Source organism: Mus caroli, chromosome 11, assembly GCF_900094665.2.
Source record: "Mus caroli chromosome 11, CAROLI_EIJ_v1.1, whole genome shotgun sequence".
Taxonomy (NCBI): Eukaryota; Metazoa; Chordata; class Mammalia; order Rodentia; family Muridae; genus Mus; species Mus caroli.
This window is the reverse complement of record NC_034580.1, coordinates 111,704,806-111,717,408: the sequence shown is the minus strand read 5'-3', so window position 1 is coordinate 111,717,408 and position 12,603 is coordinate 111,704,806. Positions and strand designations below refer to the sequence as shown.

General features: G+C 56.3%; 2 protein-coding genes across 6 annotated transcripts in view; both read right to left on the bottom strand.

Annotated features, from left to right (window-relative positions):
• Myo15b (myosin XVB) overlaps nucleotides 1-8,348 on the bottom strand; it is a 36,553-nt gene extending 28,205 nt beyond the window's left edge. Inside the window, 13 exon segments of the mRNA XM_029483567.1 lie at nucleotides 363-494; nucleotides 722-817; nucleotides 2,141-2,273; nucleotides 2,346-2,404; nucleotides 2,494-2,607; nucleotides 3,309-3,470; nucleotides 3,799-3,862; nucleotides 3,997-4,100; nucleotides 4,479-4,620; nucleotides 4,842-4,916; nucleotides 5,074-5,183; nucleotides 5,410-5,473; nucleotides 6,328-8,348. Coding sequence (XP_029339427.1) covers nucleotides 363-494; nucleotides 722-817; nucleotides 2,141-2,273; nucleotides 2,346-2,404; nucleotides 2,494-2,607; nucleotides 3,309-3,470; nucleotides 3,799-3,862; nucleotides 3,997-4,100; nucleotides 4,479-4,620; nucleotides 4,842-4,916; nucleotides 5,074-5,183; nucleotides 5,410-5,473; nucleotides 6,328-8,348 — 3,276 coding nt within the window.
• A 2,856-nt stretch (nucleotides 8,349-11,204) lies between these two features.
• Nucleotides 11,205-12,603, bottom strand: part of Llgl2 (LLGL scribble cell polarity complex component 2) — a 34,238-nt gene continuing 32,839 nt past the window's right edge. For 3 of the 5 annotated variants that reach the window (XM_021176465.2, XM_021176466.2, XM_029483694.1), the window contains exons 22-26: nucleotides 12,413-12,441; nucleotides 12,129-12,176; nucleotides 11,880-11,925; nucleotides 11,732-11,793; nucleotides 11,227-11,519 (exon numbers count right to left, since the gene is read on the bottom strand). In XM_021176465.2, coding sequence (XP_021032124.1) covers nucleotides 11,512-11,519; nucleotides 11,732-11,793; nucleotides 11,880-11,925; nucleotides 12,129-12,176; nucleotides 12,413-12,441 — 193 coding nt within the window. In that variant the 3' untranslated portion in view covers nucleotides 11,227-11,511. Of the gene's footprint in view, nucleotides 11,520-11,731; nucleotides 11,794-11,879; nucleotides 11,926-12,128; nucleotides 12,177-12,412; nucleotides 12,442-12,603 lie in introns of all 5 variants that reach the window. The other 2 variants (XM_021176467.2, XM_021176469.2) reach the window with 2 other exon arrangements.

The window sequence follows — 12,603 nt, the reverse complement described above, 5'->3', positions numbered from 1 at the left end:
GAGGAAGAGGAGGAGGAGGAGGAGGAGGAGGGGGAGGAGGAGGAGAAGGACCTTATGACCATCCTAACCCCAGTTCCAGAGGAGCTGACATCCTCTTCTGATTTCCACCGTACCTCGCATGCACATGGCCCACACACATACACATAGGCAAAACACCTGGACACATAAAATGAAATGTTTTTTAAGTGCTCGATGGGAGTATAGGACTCTTCCCCTCAAATGCCTCTTCCCAGACTGTGCAGAACGCCATGTCTCTGACCCTATAGCCTGCTTGTCTCCCAGGAAGCCCTGCTGTCTTTATCCTGGCTACCTAGGTCCCCCATTCCTTATACCTGACCCTGAGTGTCACTGACTGCTCTCACCTGGGATAGCCAGGTCTGGGTGTCCAGGATGCTTAGAAGGCTATGGGGCTGGCCCACCAGGAGATCCAGGCAGGACTGCCTTGGAGGCTGGGGAATGGGCACCCACTTTAGCAGCTCCTGCTGGCACGCCTCCTAGGAACAACCAGTATTTGGTAACTAACAGTCCACATTTGTTGGGGCTGGGCAAGATCACTGAGCTGCACAGGAGAGTATCCTCTTAATATGTAAAGGGAGGTTAAGCATGAAGCCCTTCCCATCCACCATGGAAAGGGGGATTTGGGGGTCTTCCTGTGATTACTTCAGCCTCTGTACAAGGCAATGTTCTGTGTCACCTGCAACATCTGAGCTCAGCTCCATACCTCCTCCTGGGCCAGCAGCTTCTGGCTGGAGAAGAGCTGCAGGCGCTCGCTGGCCAGATTGCTGCATAGCTGCTCTAAGCCATTCACCCGCAGTGCCTAGGGCAAGTGAACAAGGAAGGGGATCTGCACAGGAGGTGGGGGCCGGGCAAATAGGGCTGCCCCTCCCTTCTCCCCAGGACTCTCAAAGGAGTGATACCCCAGAGCTGAGGCTCCAGCCAAGAGGGACAAGTCAAAAGGAGTGCAGCCCATAGGCCATCATGGATCTTAGCCATGCATCAGTCCTCCCTCCAGCTCTCCGCAGCCCTGCCCTCTGCTCCAATTATGAGCCTTTCGAGCTCTGATCACATCCATCCAGAGAGGGTCTGCAGGCACCCTTGATCGAGCTCTGATCACATCCATCCAGAGAGGGTCTACAGGCACCCTTGATCGAGCTCTGATCACATCCATCCAGAGAGGGTCTACAGGCACCCTTGATGGTACTCAGAATCCCATAGTCTCACTGTTGCTGCCACCTCCAGGAAGCCTGCCAGCCTGCCTGCCTCTGGTGCCTCAGCACACAACCACAGGCCAGAAGACTTTAACATAGCTGTGCACACCCACAAAGGCCCACCAGCACAGACCTGCATACGACCCTTCCCTTCCAGAGCAGAGTGGTTGCTAAGCACACTCTAAGAAAGGCAGGACCCACGGGGCAGTGATCAGTGCCCATCCAGGAACTGCGGGTGGGGTGGGGGATATCCATGCTCAATTATTGTTAGCCCTTCCCACAAAAGGGGGTAACACTTAGGAAAGGGGTGCACAGCTGTGGCAGTTCTGGAAGATTTGAGAGCCCCCCCCCCACTTCCTTCCTCCTTGGTGTGTGGGAGGTGACAAACCCAGTCCAGGGTGGTGGCCATGTGTATCTATAAAGCCAAGCAGGACAGAACTCTCTGAAGCAATATCCCTGTAGAGAGCAAGGCCTGCTGACACAGCCTACTGCACTGCTGGGGACACTGACCTCAGAAGGATTAATTAGCTGTGTAGGGTCACACAGCCAGCAAGGGACAGGACAAAGCAGATAGCTCTGGACTTGTGGTGGGCTCCAACCGCTCCCAGAGGGAACCCAGGAGGGGTTCCAGGCTCAGCTGGTAAAGGCGCATGCATGCGTTGGAGTCCTTCTTCCCCTCCCCCCCCCTTCCAAGAGCATGCAAATGGAGTCAAGCAGAGAGCCCCAGGATTCCCTGCCAGCCTCAACCAGACTTGAAAGACCCAAGACACAGGATCTGTTTCCTTTCCATCCCTACCCAGGGACACCTGACCAAGATTCCACTCAGTAGCCCCAGAAGGAGCCAGCAGAGACACAGGTCAGACAGGCAAGAGCGTAGGGAGGAGCTGGAATGAGATGGGCCTGCCTTGCCCCTCCCCCTCTCAAGGGGTGACCTCAAAGCCAAAGGCATCCACAACTGCAATGGTGGCCACATTGTCCTCCTCCCTCGGTGGGGACAGCCGTGCATTGATGTGCTTCAGAAGCCAGGTGAAGAGCCTTGTGTACAGGGTCTTGGCCAGGGCATCCCTGTGGGCACCATAAGTGAGCCTTGCCCTCAGAGCAACACACCTGGCTCCACTCTCCAATCCCCAAGGTTACCTGGCATCAATGGCACCTTCCACTGGCAGAGGTCTGGAGACCGGGCCGTAGGGTGTGTCCTGGAGACCAGAGAAATTCTCAGTGTCAAGTCCATACTCCTGGTGCTCCAGGTGGCTCCTCCCACCTTCCCAGCACCCTCTGGGCTCACCATGACCCTCTTGGTGACTGCTCCCTCTAGGCGCTCTGGTGGTACCTGTAGCAATCGGGCTGCCAGGTGGATTTCAGCCCAGCTGGACACAGCGGCCACCTCTTGGGACTCCCGCTGGACAGAGGAGGAACAGAAAGAGCTTTGCTTGTGTGGTGGCAACAGTCTTCAGACAGGGACAGGCAGGCCTTTGCTTGATCTAGCCAGCTGCCCTGTTACTCAAAGGACCAGCAGCAGCCAGCTGTGGCGGTGCACGCTTTTAATCCCAGCACTTGGGAAACAGAGGAAGGTTCTCTTGTGAGTTCAAAGTCAGCCTGAGCCAAGAGCATATGAGGTGCTCAGGACTGCATGAGGCATGCTCTGGGGCTGAAGGCCTTGAGTGTGAGTCCTGACTGTCTTTCTTAGCAGCTGAGCTGTTCTGACAAATCCGTTCCCCTCCTCGACCCTCTGCTGCTTATTGCTAGGGGGAGCATTATCCCTAAGGGCACAGGGTTGCCACGAGAATTCAATTTTGTTACTGTTTTTTAAAATGCCACAGGGTCTCCCCAGTGCTCATCAGTCAGCAGCTTCTTGGTTAGCTCCTGGTGCTCCTTCTTAAGGGTTACAGGCGAGCACAAAAGGCGGCATGAGGCAGGCGGGTGCAGAAGGACGGGGGTCACTGTCCTCATCTATACAGTAGGGGTCTGTCGGCTTTCAGGGGCAGCCCAGGGCTTTGTGATTCTCCACACACAATGGCTTGGCGTCAGCACTGCCTGGACAGGGCAAACCGTCACTGCCCGTCCCGTGCGCTCCGTGGTCCTGCCCACAAGGGAGCACACCTCTGAAGAAGAGAAGCAGATGTTGCCCAGATGCAGGATGGTGGCCAGCACAGCCCAGACTTCAGTCAGCTCCTCTGCGCACAACCCTAGCCCCCTCAGGGCCTTCATCAGCTCTTTGAAGTCCTGAGCATCCTCCTTGCCCTGCAGCCTGCAGGCCCCGCCCTGCAGAGAACAGCAGGTTTGTGGAGGAGCAATGCCCGGCATCCCACAGTGTCCTGAAAGCCATGGCTGAGTCTGGGCACGCCATCTGTGAGAGCCTCTGCCCTACCTGGTTGAGGTAGTAGTAGGCCTCGGGTCCCTGCAGAGAGAGCTGCTCACGTTCCGTGGGGTCCAACCCTGCCAGCAGCTCATAAAAAACATGGAAGCTTCGCTCAGCCTGGGCCTTGGGTAGAGAAACTGGCTTGGTGGGGAGCAGGGTTTGAGGGCTATGCCCCGTTCTCTTTCCCACCTTCAGAGCTGGGGAGGGCGTGGGCAGGAGGCTGGTCATTACCTGAAACACTACTCTGGAGGTCTCAAGCAGGTAGTGGGACACAGAGGCTCCTACAATAAGCCCCCTGTGGGTAAAAGAGACAGGGTAGGTATACCCAGGAGCACTTCTCTGAAGGGGCAATTTAGGGGCTGAGGCAAAAGATAGTATCCCTGCTCCCATACCCAGGTGCCATTGAGCCCACTGGTTCCTGTCACTCACTGCTGCAGGCAGAGGCGGATCTCCTGGCCGAATCGGCTGGCGTTGGCATTGAGGATGGTCTTGGCATGGCCGAAGCTGCCGAGTACGGGCAGAATGTCCTCCAGCTGTATGAGGGTTTGGGAGACTCGTGTGTTCTTAAAATGGCCTTGGTACCCACCGCCCACTGAGAGTTCTCTATACCGCTGGCTGTGTGGACCCTCAGGGAGTCAGTCCTATCAGACCAACCCCCCCACCCCACCCCCCAGTTCAAAGGATAGCTCAATTTGTAGAGTTACTACAGAGTGAGTTCCAGGACAGCCAGGGTTACACAGAGAGACCTTCGTCTTTAAAAGAACAAAACCAACCACAATACAAAACAAATAAAATAAAAAGGTCTAGCCCCACTCCCTTGCATTGAAAAACCTTGGGGTCTGATCCATGAGAAGCCGCAGGCTTGGAGAAATGGCCTGAGAAATAGCCAGGTGCCTCCTGCCAGACCTCACCTGAGCCCGGTTGGCCTCCATCGGCTTCTGCCCTAGGCTGCTTAGAAACTCCAAAATCTTCTTGGCCCCCTCAGTCTTCCCTGAGCCACTGTGTCCCCTGCAATGGGGGAGGGGCTAAGGATGGGGGGAGGCACAAGGGATACTGCCCCACTGAGCCCGGGCAGTGGGAATATACTGCATGAAAGTGATTCCTATCCTGTAGAAAGGCTATACCTGGTTCATGGAGAATAGCCAGAAAGAAGTGCTACTTAGCAACACCCAGGATGGTCTCAGGACAGTCCTGAGGATGTCTTCCCAGCAGAGCATGGGGCCAATAGTTAGGGTATGCTGTGGGCTCAGGCAAGCAAATTAGGCAGAACTCACCCCAGGAGGATGCAGGAATCCTGTCCAGTGCTCTGAGACAGGCTATAGGCTGCTGCCCCAATGGCAAAGATGTGTCTGGGGGGGGGGGAACAGCAGAAGCATGAGAAGGTGCCAGAGATGGCTGTCTGGGGCCTCCTAGGAATAAGCGATATGCCCACGGGCCCTGGCACTCACTCAGTAAGACAAATATTCAGGGGGTTAAGCATAGAGTCAAAGGGTCAAAGTCACATACGGTGTGGTGTTTGGGGCCTTCCTAGGATGGTAGCTGGCCAAGACTTCTGATGAGAAGAGAGGCAGGGACCGGTGGGGGTTCAGAGCAAGTAGGAGGGGCCCTCCGAAAGTCTGGTAAGGAAAGCAGAGGTTCTCATGAGAAGGGGTGGGAGAATACAAACAGGATGTTCTGATGCACCCCAAACCAGCCTACCATGCATGTCTTGTGGGGACCCAGGAAGAGCTGGCTTTACACACAGTCTAAGGATGAAGAGAGGCCTCAGGGATATCCAGGAGCTCCCTGTCCACAGAGGACAGGGAATCTAGCCTACACCCCCTTCCCTGTGGTCCCCCTTACATAGATGCGGCCCAGGTGGAACCTCTTCTTGAGGCACAGCAGCACAGAGCTGTCACACACCAGCCTGTAGGGACAGCAGGGCCGAGGGTGAAGTGACTGGGCAGCCCTAGGTAAGCTGTGCCACTTCCAGAGGGGCTCTGCAGTCCCCCCCGCCCCATCCCCTGGGGGGACGCCTGTAAGTCCAATGACTTGGGAGGCTGAGACAAGTGTACCACGTGTTCAACTCCTGCCTAGGCAACCTGCTAAGATTCTTCCACAAGTTAAAAGGTAAAAACAGGCTTGGGGCAGGGAGCAAGATGCCTAGGAAGGTACAAGCACTCGCTGCAGAGCCTGTGACAACCAGTGTGACCCCCAGAAACTACAGGGTGGCAGGGTGGGCAGGTCAACTGCAAGTGGTCCTCTGACCTCTACATACATGTGTACGTGGGGCTCAAGGGCTTGCAACTCTCACTCTCTCTCTCTCTCTCTCTCACACACACACACACACACACACGGGGGGGGGGTGTCTCTGTGTAGCCCTGACTGTCCAGGAACTCACTCTGTAAACCAGGTTGGCTTCCAACTTAGAAATCTGGAGATCTGTCTGCCTCCCAAGTGCTACAACCACAGCCACAGCCAGGACTGACTCTCTCTCTCTCTCTCTCTCTCTCTCTCTCTCTCTCTCTCTCTCTCTCTCTCTGATATATATGGGGTTATATAGATTAAGACCAACATGCAGCAGACCTCAGGTTCAATCGATAGTTAAGGAGCGGGGCTGCAGATTTGGAAGGCACCTTGCGCCCCAAATTTGTCTTTCCCTGAGACAAAAATTCTCTGTTGATTCAGTAAGGTTGCATACGATTTTGAAAGGTCTGAGGGCGGGATGAAGTATGAGAAACTATGAACCAGGGGCAGCGGATTTGGCATTGTGCCCCTCACCGCAGCCTGGCGAGGTCTTCAATGTCTTCCAGGCCCTCTGGGAGACTCCCGGTTTTAGCACCCAGAAAGGGTGGCATCTCTAGGTTCCTCTGGAGGCTCAACTCCAGGTCCCTTTCCAGCGCTGCCTCAGTGTCATCCTCTGGCTCCCACCGCTCCCTTGGTGACCTGCAGGGGCTATTCTGCCGCAGGCGAGTCTCCAGGGTGAGCTGAGGCAGCAGAGTATCAGCGCCAAGCTCAGGGTCTTCGCTGGGATTAGAGTCCTGTGCCCAGTGCACCCCAGTCTTAGCTTCCAGGGTCTCTGTCTCTGCTTCGCTCCGGTTCTCATCTGGTGGGGTCTCAGACGGGAAAAAGGAGGGACCCTGACAGGACCTGACCACCCCTTCTCCATTAGCTTCTTGCTCCTCTCTATCCTCTGCAGCTTCAGCAGTGGGGGCGTCCGCGGATGTTCCCGAACTGCTGCTGCCCGACTCCTTCCCCGCATTATGGATGCGGGGAAAGACCACTGCGAATTTGGGATCTGGAGCTGGATCCTCGATGGCTGATGCATCATTAGAGACGGAGCTACTCAGAGCCTGCGGAGGGCTCGGACCACCGCCAGGGAGAGCTCGCGGCGTTCCCCGGAGCCCCACCAGGCGACAGGCTAGGCGCAAGGCCAACCAGCGCCGTGGCCCGGGCACCCTGCCCCGTGCCTCGAGCGCCCTCTCGCGGCCCCGCTCCTCACACTCCCGCGGGCTCGGGGCCCGCGCCTCCGTCCGACGTCGCTCTACCCGCAGTCGCAGCCAACGCAGGAAGCCCAGGGTCCGCGCCACGCGCTGCAGCCGCGCCTTGAGACCCACGCGGATGCCACCAGCGAACTGGGGAGACGCGCCGGCTGGGGGCCTCGGACGCAGCCTGCGCAGCACCACGAGCGCAGCCAGTGGCGTCCGGTCCCGGGGCCCTGGGTCCCCTGCACCCGATCGCTCTCTGGCTCCCCCGTCGCTCTCTCCCGCAACCACAAGCGCCTTTCTCGTCACCTCTCCGACCTGGAGGAGCTGAGCCCCGGGAGCCCCCGCTGTCTCAGGCTCGGTGCCCAGCAGCTCAGCCTTTGGCTGCGCCCCGACATCACTGGTGTCTACGATTGCGCTAGAGTCCTGGGGACTCTGAGAGCCTCTTGGGACGCTGGAAGCTGCAGCTTCGCTCCCCAGCTCTATCTCCTGGGATTCAGGGATGCCACTTGAGGTTCCTGGGATCTTCTGTGGGAGATGTCTGTGCCCAGCCCACCCGGGGTTCGAGTCTGTATCTGTCCGGGAATCATCACTCGCTCTTTGAGGCCCCATCCCCGACGACCCTTCGTTGCTCTGCAGCTCCAAGGCGTGTCCTTCGCTGCCTGGATGGTTGCCCTGCACCAGAGTTGAGCTGGATCCTCTGACTGGAGCGCCTTCTGAGCTGGGATCCGAAGGTTCCATTTTGGGTGGCCGCTCCGGGGCTCCACCGCCCTGGCTGCTGCTGTCCTGGGCCTCGCGGGCTTCACTGTCCAGACACGAGCTGCCACCATCCCCGCCCGACGTGTCCCCATCCCTGCCAGGGGTCTCTCCGTGACCTCGCCGAGTCAAAGGTCCCCGATCCTTTCCTCTCCTGCGGCGGCCGCGTTTGCCTGTCCTCTCTTCTTCCCTGGGGATTCTCTGTTCCTCCGTGTGCTCCCCACAACTGTCCCCGGAGTCACGGCTCTCCGTGGGTCCGTGTCTCAGACGCTGCGAGCTGCCCTGCTTCTCCTGGGTCTCCTGTGATGTTCCCGTTTCTGCACTTCTGCAGCGGTGGTTCCCCTCTCCAGTGTGCTTCCTCTGGCCTCCAGCGGTCCCCTTGCCTCCGGTGGCCTCGTGCTCCGTAGCGGTCTTGTTCTTGCGGGCTTTGCTGCGGGCAGGCCTGCGGTCCCGGCTTGGGGCGCAGCAGTCGGCGCTGGCTGACCCAGACTCCCGCTCGGCTGAGGCTGGTCTCCCAGGTCGAGGCCGGCGCTGGGGAGCTTTGCCCTTACTTCCGCCCATGACCGGCTTCCCGCTGTCCTGATCCTTTTGCCTTCTGATCTGATCTGACTGCCCATGGGTGCTCTGAGGCCTCGGTTGCTATAGATGCTTTCTGCTCCTGCAGGGTTATGGGCTCAATCTGTCCCCCCTCCTGGAGTCTCCCTCCTGGTCAGCAGCATCAATAATGCAGGAGGCAGCGGGTCCTGACCCGGTTGGTCAACAATGGAGTGGAAGCGGAGGAAAGAGGAGACGCTGCCGCTGTGGACAAAGGCCGTGGACAGGGGGACGACGCCATGACTCCTTGCCAGGCAGGTCAGCCTGGCACTAGGCCAGACTGAGGAGGCCAGGCTCTACTTCAGCCTCACTACTGACCTGCCAAGAGGGGCGGAATGAAGTTGTTTTACCTGAGGGCTTCTCCAGGAGACAAGGGATCGTGGCTATGGGACTGGGCAGGGGACACTTGGGCGTTCTCTTCTTTTCCGTTGCGAAATACAACTTACTAAAAAGTGGATACCCTAGGAATATATACCTTGAACTGTGCACCCTTTTGGACTGAAACTAGACTCATGGGGGAACAGGAATCAAATCCCAGTCCCCTAGAGGAGCAGCCAGTGTCATCCAGCACTGCTCTGCCGGCTCTCCGGCCCCAAAGGAGTAGTCAGGAGACCTTCGTGGATCTTTTCCCTACAAGGCTGAGGAGGGCCCTGTGGATTCCAGCCAAGTCCTCTACTAACCGAGTTACATGCCTAGCCCTCCCCACTGCTTTCTTTTTTCTTTAAAGATATATTTATTTATTTTATGTATATGAGTACACTGTTGCTGTCTTCAGACACACCAGAAGAGGGCACTGGATTCCCTTACAGATGGTTGTGAGCCACCATGTGGTTGCTGGGAATTGAACTCAGGACCTCTGAAAGAGCAGCCAGTGCTCTTAACCGCCATGCCATCTCTCCAGCCCCACTCCCCCCCTCTGCTTTTTCAATTAGCAATAATCACATCTTGGATAAACCTCATTGGCTACAATACTGCCACCCATTGAGAATACTGTGTGATGCTCTTTCATTCAAAAGGCTTGCCTACAAGGTATTTATTTCTTTAAAGATTTATTTATTTCATGTGAGTACACTGTTGCTGTCTTTGGGCAGACCAGAAGAGGGCATCAGATCCCATTAGAGATGGTTGTGAGCCACCATGTGGTTGCTGGGAATTGAACTCAGGACCTCTGGAAGAGCAGTCAGTGCTCTCTTAACCACTGAGCCATCTCTCCAGCCCTTACTAATTAATTAATTAATTAATTAATTTCGGTACAGGGTTTTGTAGCCTTGGCTGTCCTGAAACTCTCTCTGTAGACCAAGCTAGCCTTGAACTTAGAGATCTGCCTGCCTCTGCTTCCCGAGTGCTGCTGGGATGAAAGGCCTCCCCACCCTGCCTGGCCCCGAGGTTTTGTAAAACACTTAAAGCTTCTCGCCTCTGCCTCTTCAGTTGTTCAGCGTCATGACGAATTCATGCACTGTAGTCTAACTAGTTGTTATTGATAGATTTCAGGGTTTCCCTGTGCAGTTCTGGTTGTCTTGGAACTCACTGTGTAGACCAGTCTAGACCAGCTGGCTGCCTGCCTCTGCCTCCTAAGTGCTGGGATCAGAGGCCTCCACCTGGTTCTTGGTGGATTTTTAGTTGTATTTCTTTTTTTTTTTTTTTTTTTTTTTTTTCGAGACAGGGTTTCTCTTTGTAGCCCTGGCTGTCCTGGCACTCACTTTGTAGACCAGGCTGGCCTCGAACTCAGAAATCCGCCTGCCTCTGCCTCCCGAGTGCTGGGATTAAAGGCGTGCGCCACCACGCCCGGCTAGTTGTATTTCTTTGTGTGTGCGCGCACACGCTCACACGCCTGCATGCACCTGCTCACTGTGTACTCTCATAGCACAGTCCTTGAGTGTGATCAGACAGCAGCCAGCTTACAGGAGTCAGTTCTCTCCTCCCATCCTGTGTGGTCTGGGGATTGAACCCAAGAGGTCAGGCTTGGTGGCAAGTGTTACTGAGCTAACTTGTAGGCCCTTTGGTGGATATTTATTTACCTTGATTTTAATTTTTATTTTTTGAGACAGGGTCTCTCTACATAGCACTGGCTGTTCTGGAACTCACGATGTAGACCAGGCTAGACTGAACTGCCTCCCAAGTGAGTGCTGGGACTAAAGGCCTGTGCTATTAAGCTCCTTCTGATGTCTCTCTCTCTCTCTCTCTCTCTCTCTCTCTCTCTCTCTCTCTTCTTTCTTTCACTGAAGTTTGTGGGCTGTGGTACTGGCACAGGCCTTTTACCCCAGCACTCAGAGGCAGAGGCAGGTGGATCTCTGAGTTCCAGCAGGCTGGTCTGCAGAGCGAGTCCTAGGACAGCCAGAGCTAAACTGCTAAACTGGGGGGGGGGGTGCACATGAGATTCTCACCCAAGTAGCCAGGTCCTGCTACCAATTATGCCTTAATTGCTTGCATCCACCAGGCCACGTGCCTCTGTATTACTACAGAGAAGTTCTCATAAAGGCTTTTCAGGGGTGGCCTGTTGAGGGAAGGTTACCCCTCACCTGTGTTCTACCAGGAAATCCAATAAACCCACTCGTTCCCCCAGGGTGAACTCTGGCAGAGAAGGTCTCAGTTTGTTCCTGGGACCTTAGGAGGAGGGACAGACAGACAGATGCTGCATAGCCACCCCTACTCCTGGAAAGTTAGCAACGCAAAGCTTGGTGATTCAAATGCTCTAAGAGGGAGTTCTCTGAACCTCTCTCTCTCTCTCTCTCTCTCTCTCTCTCTCTCTCTCTCTCTCTCTCTCTCTCTCTCTCTCGGCTGGAGATGGACCAGAAGCACTGAGAAGCGCAGGTCCTCAGGCTGTTAAAGTGAAGACGAAACAAGGTGTTTATTAAAAACTCAGTTTTACTCGAGGTGGTTAAAATTTATAATTTAAAACCCAGCCCACTACAAAAGAGGGTGGAAATAAAAACTGTGCAACATTGGTAAAAGGGTCAGGACAGACAGACAGACAGGGCCCAGGAGGGGCAGCCCCCGTGGGAGCTCCCCTCTCCTGAGGCCAGGAGCAGCAACAGGAAGGTGGCCAGGGTACTGGCAGCCCCTGGCCCGGCTTGGGCTGGCAAGGCCCTCAGTAGTGTGTGATCATCCCACAGCCTGGGTGCTGTTCTAGTCACTCTGCTGTGGAAGGACAGACAGTAGTAGGTCAGGATCATGCTGGGCAGGGAAGGTGCCTCTGTCATCCACCCAGTGTCACTGGGGGTGATCTCCAGGGCTCACGTGGCCCTGGAGGCCTGTTGGGCCCTGGAGGGGTGGCAGTTCTTTTAGGGACCGCCTTCCCATCCCTCCCTGGCAGCAGGCCCTCCCCTCCTCTGGAGTGCCCACAGCCCTACCTTCTCCATTGCTGAGCCTGCAACCCACAGCCACACGGTGAGGATGCCAATTGCCATAGCTCCTGAGGTGGCAGAGACAGGGAGTCACTATCCACGGGTGGCCTCATCCTCCATGTCCCCACATTTTCCCAGTGCTGCAGTGACTTACCCCCGGTCCCCCTCCAGCGTGCTCTGGATTTCCTTTAGGACCCCTGCTGGGTAGGAGAGACCCAGTGAGACCTCTGGAGGCCAGGCCGAGGCCAGACTTTCTCCTTTACCAGTGGGGTCCCTGACAGGCTTGTCCCTGGCCCACAAAAAGCATTCCTGGCTTCCTCTGGCTTTCCAAGCTTTGCTCTGTGCCCCAAGACATGCTCCTCCCTCCCCCCTGTGAGCCTCACCGACCCCCACACTGACTCACAGGCGTCATTGAGTAGCGCGTGCTCCATCACTGGGCCCGGCTTCTTCTCTGGAAGGCAGGGTGGTCAGGTGGGCCTGTCCTGGGCCCTCTGCCCAGCCCTCTCATTACAAGGGTTAAAGGGAGGGAGCGCTGGAAGCCAGAACCCCAGATGCAGGAAACTGTCCACTCCTGCTCCCAGACTATCTTGCCTTTCACTCACCCTTGGCCCCTCTCCTCTTTTACCCCAGGCTAGCCAGCCATGCCCCAGGTGTACCCCACACAGCAGCCTGAGAGGCCTGTCTTACCATCTCCATCACTTTGGCTCCTTGAGTTCCTGTGGAGGGGCAGACAATGAGGGTTAGGGACCACTAGGTTCTGAAAATCTGTGAGGAATGGGTGAGGCCGACCTGTTTGATTGGTCTGGGCGACTCGGGTGGAGGTCTGGACTGGCAGTGGCAAGGAGTTCACCTTGGCCACTTAGTAGATGCCTCAGAAG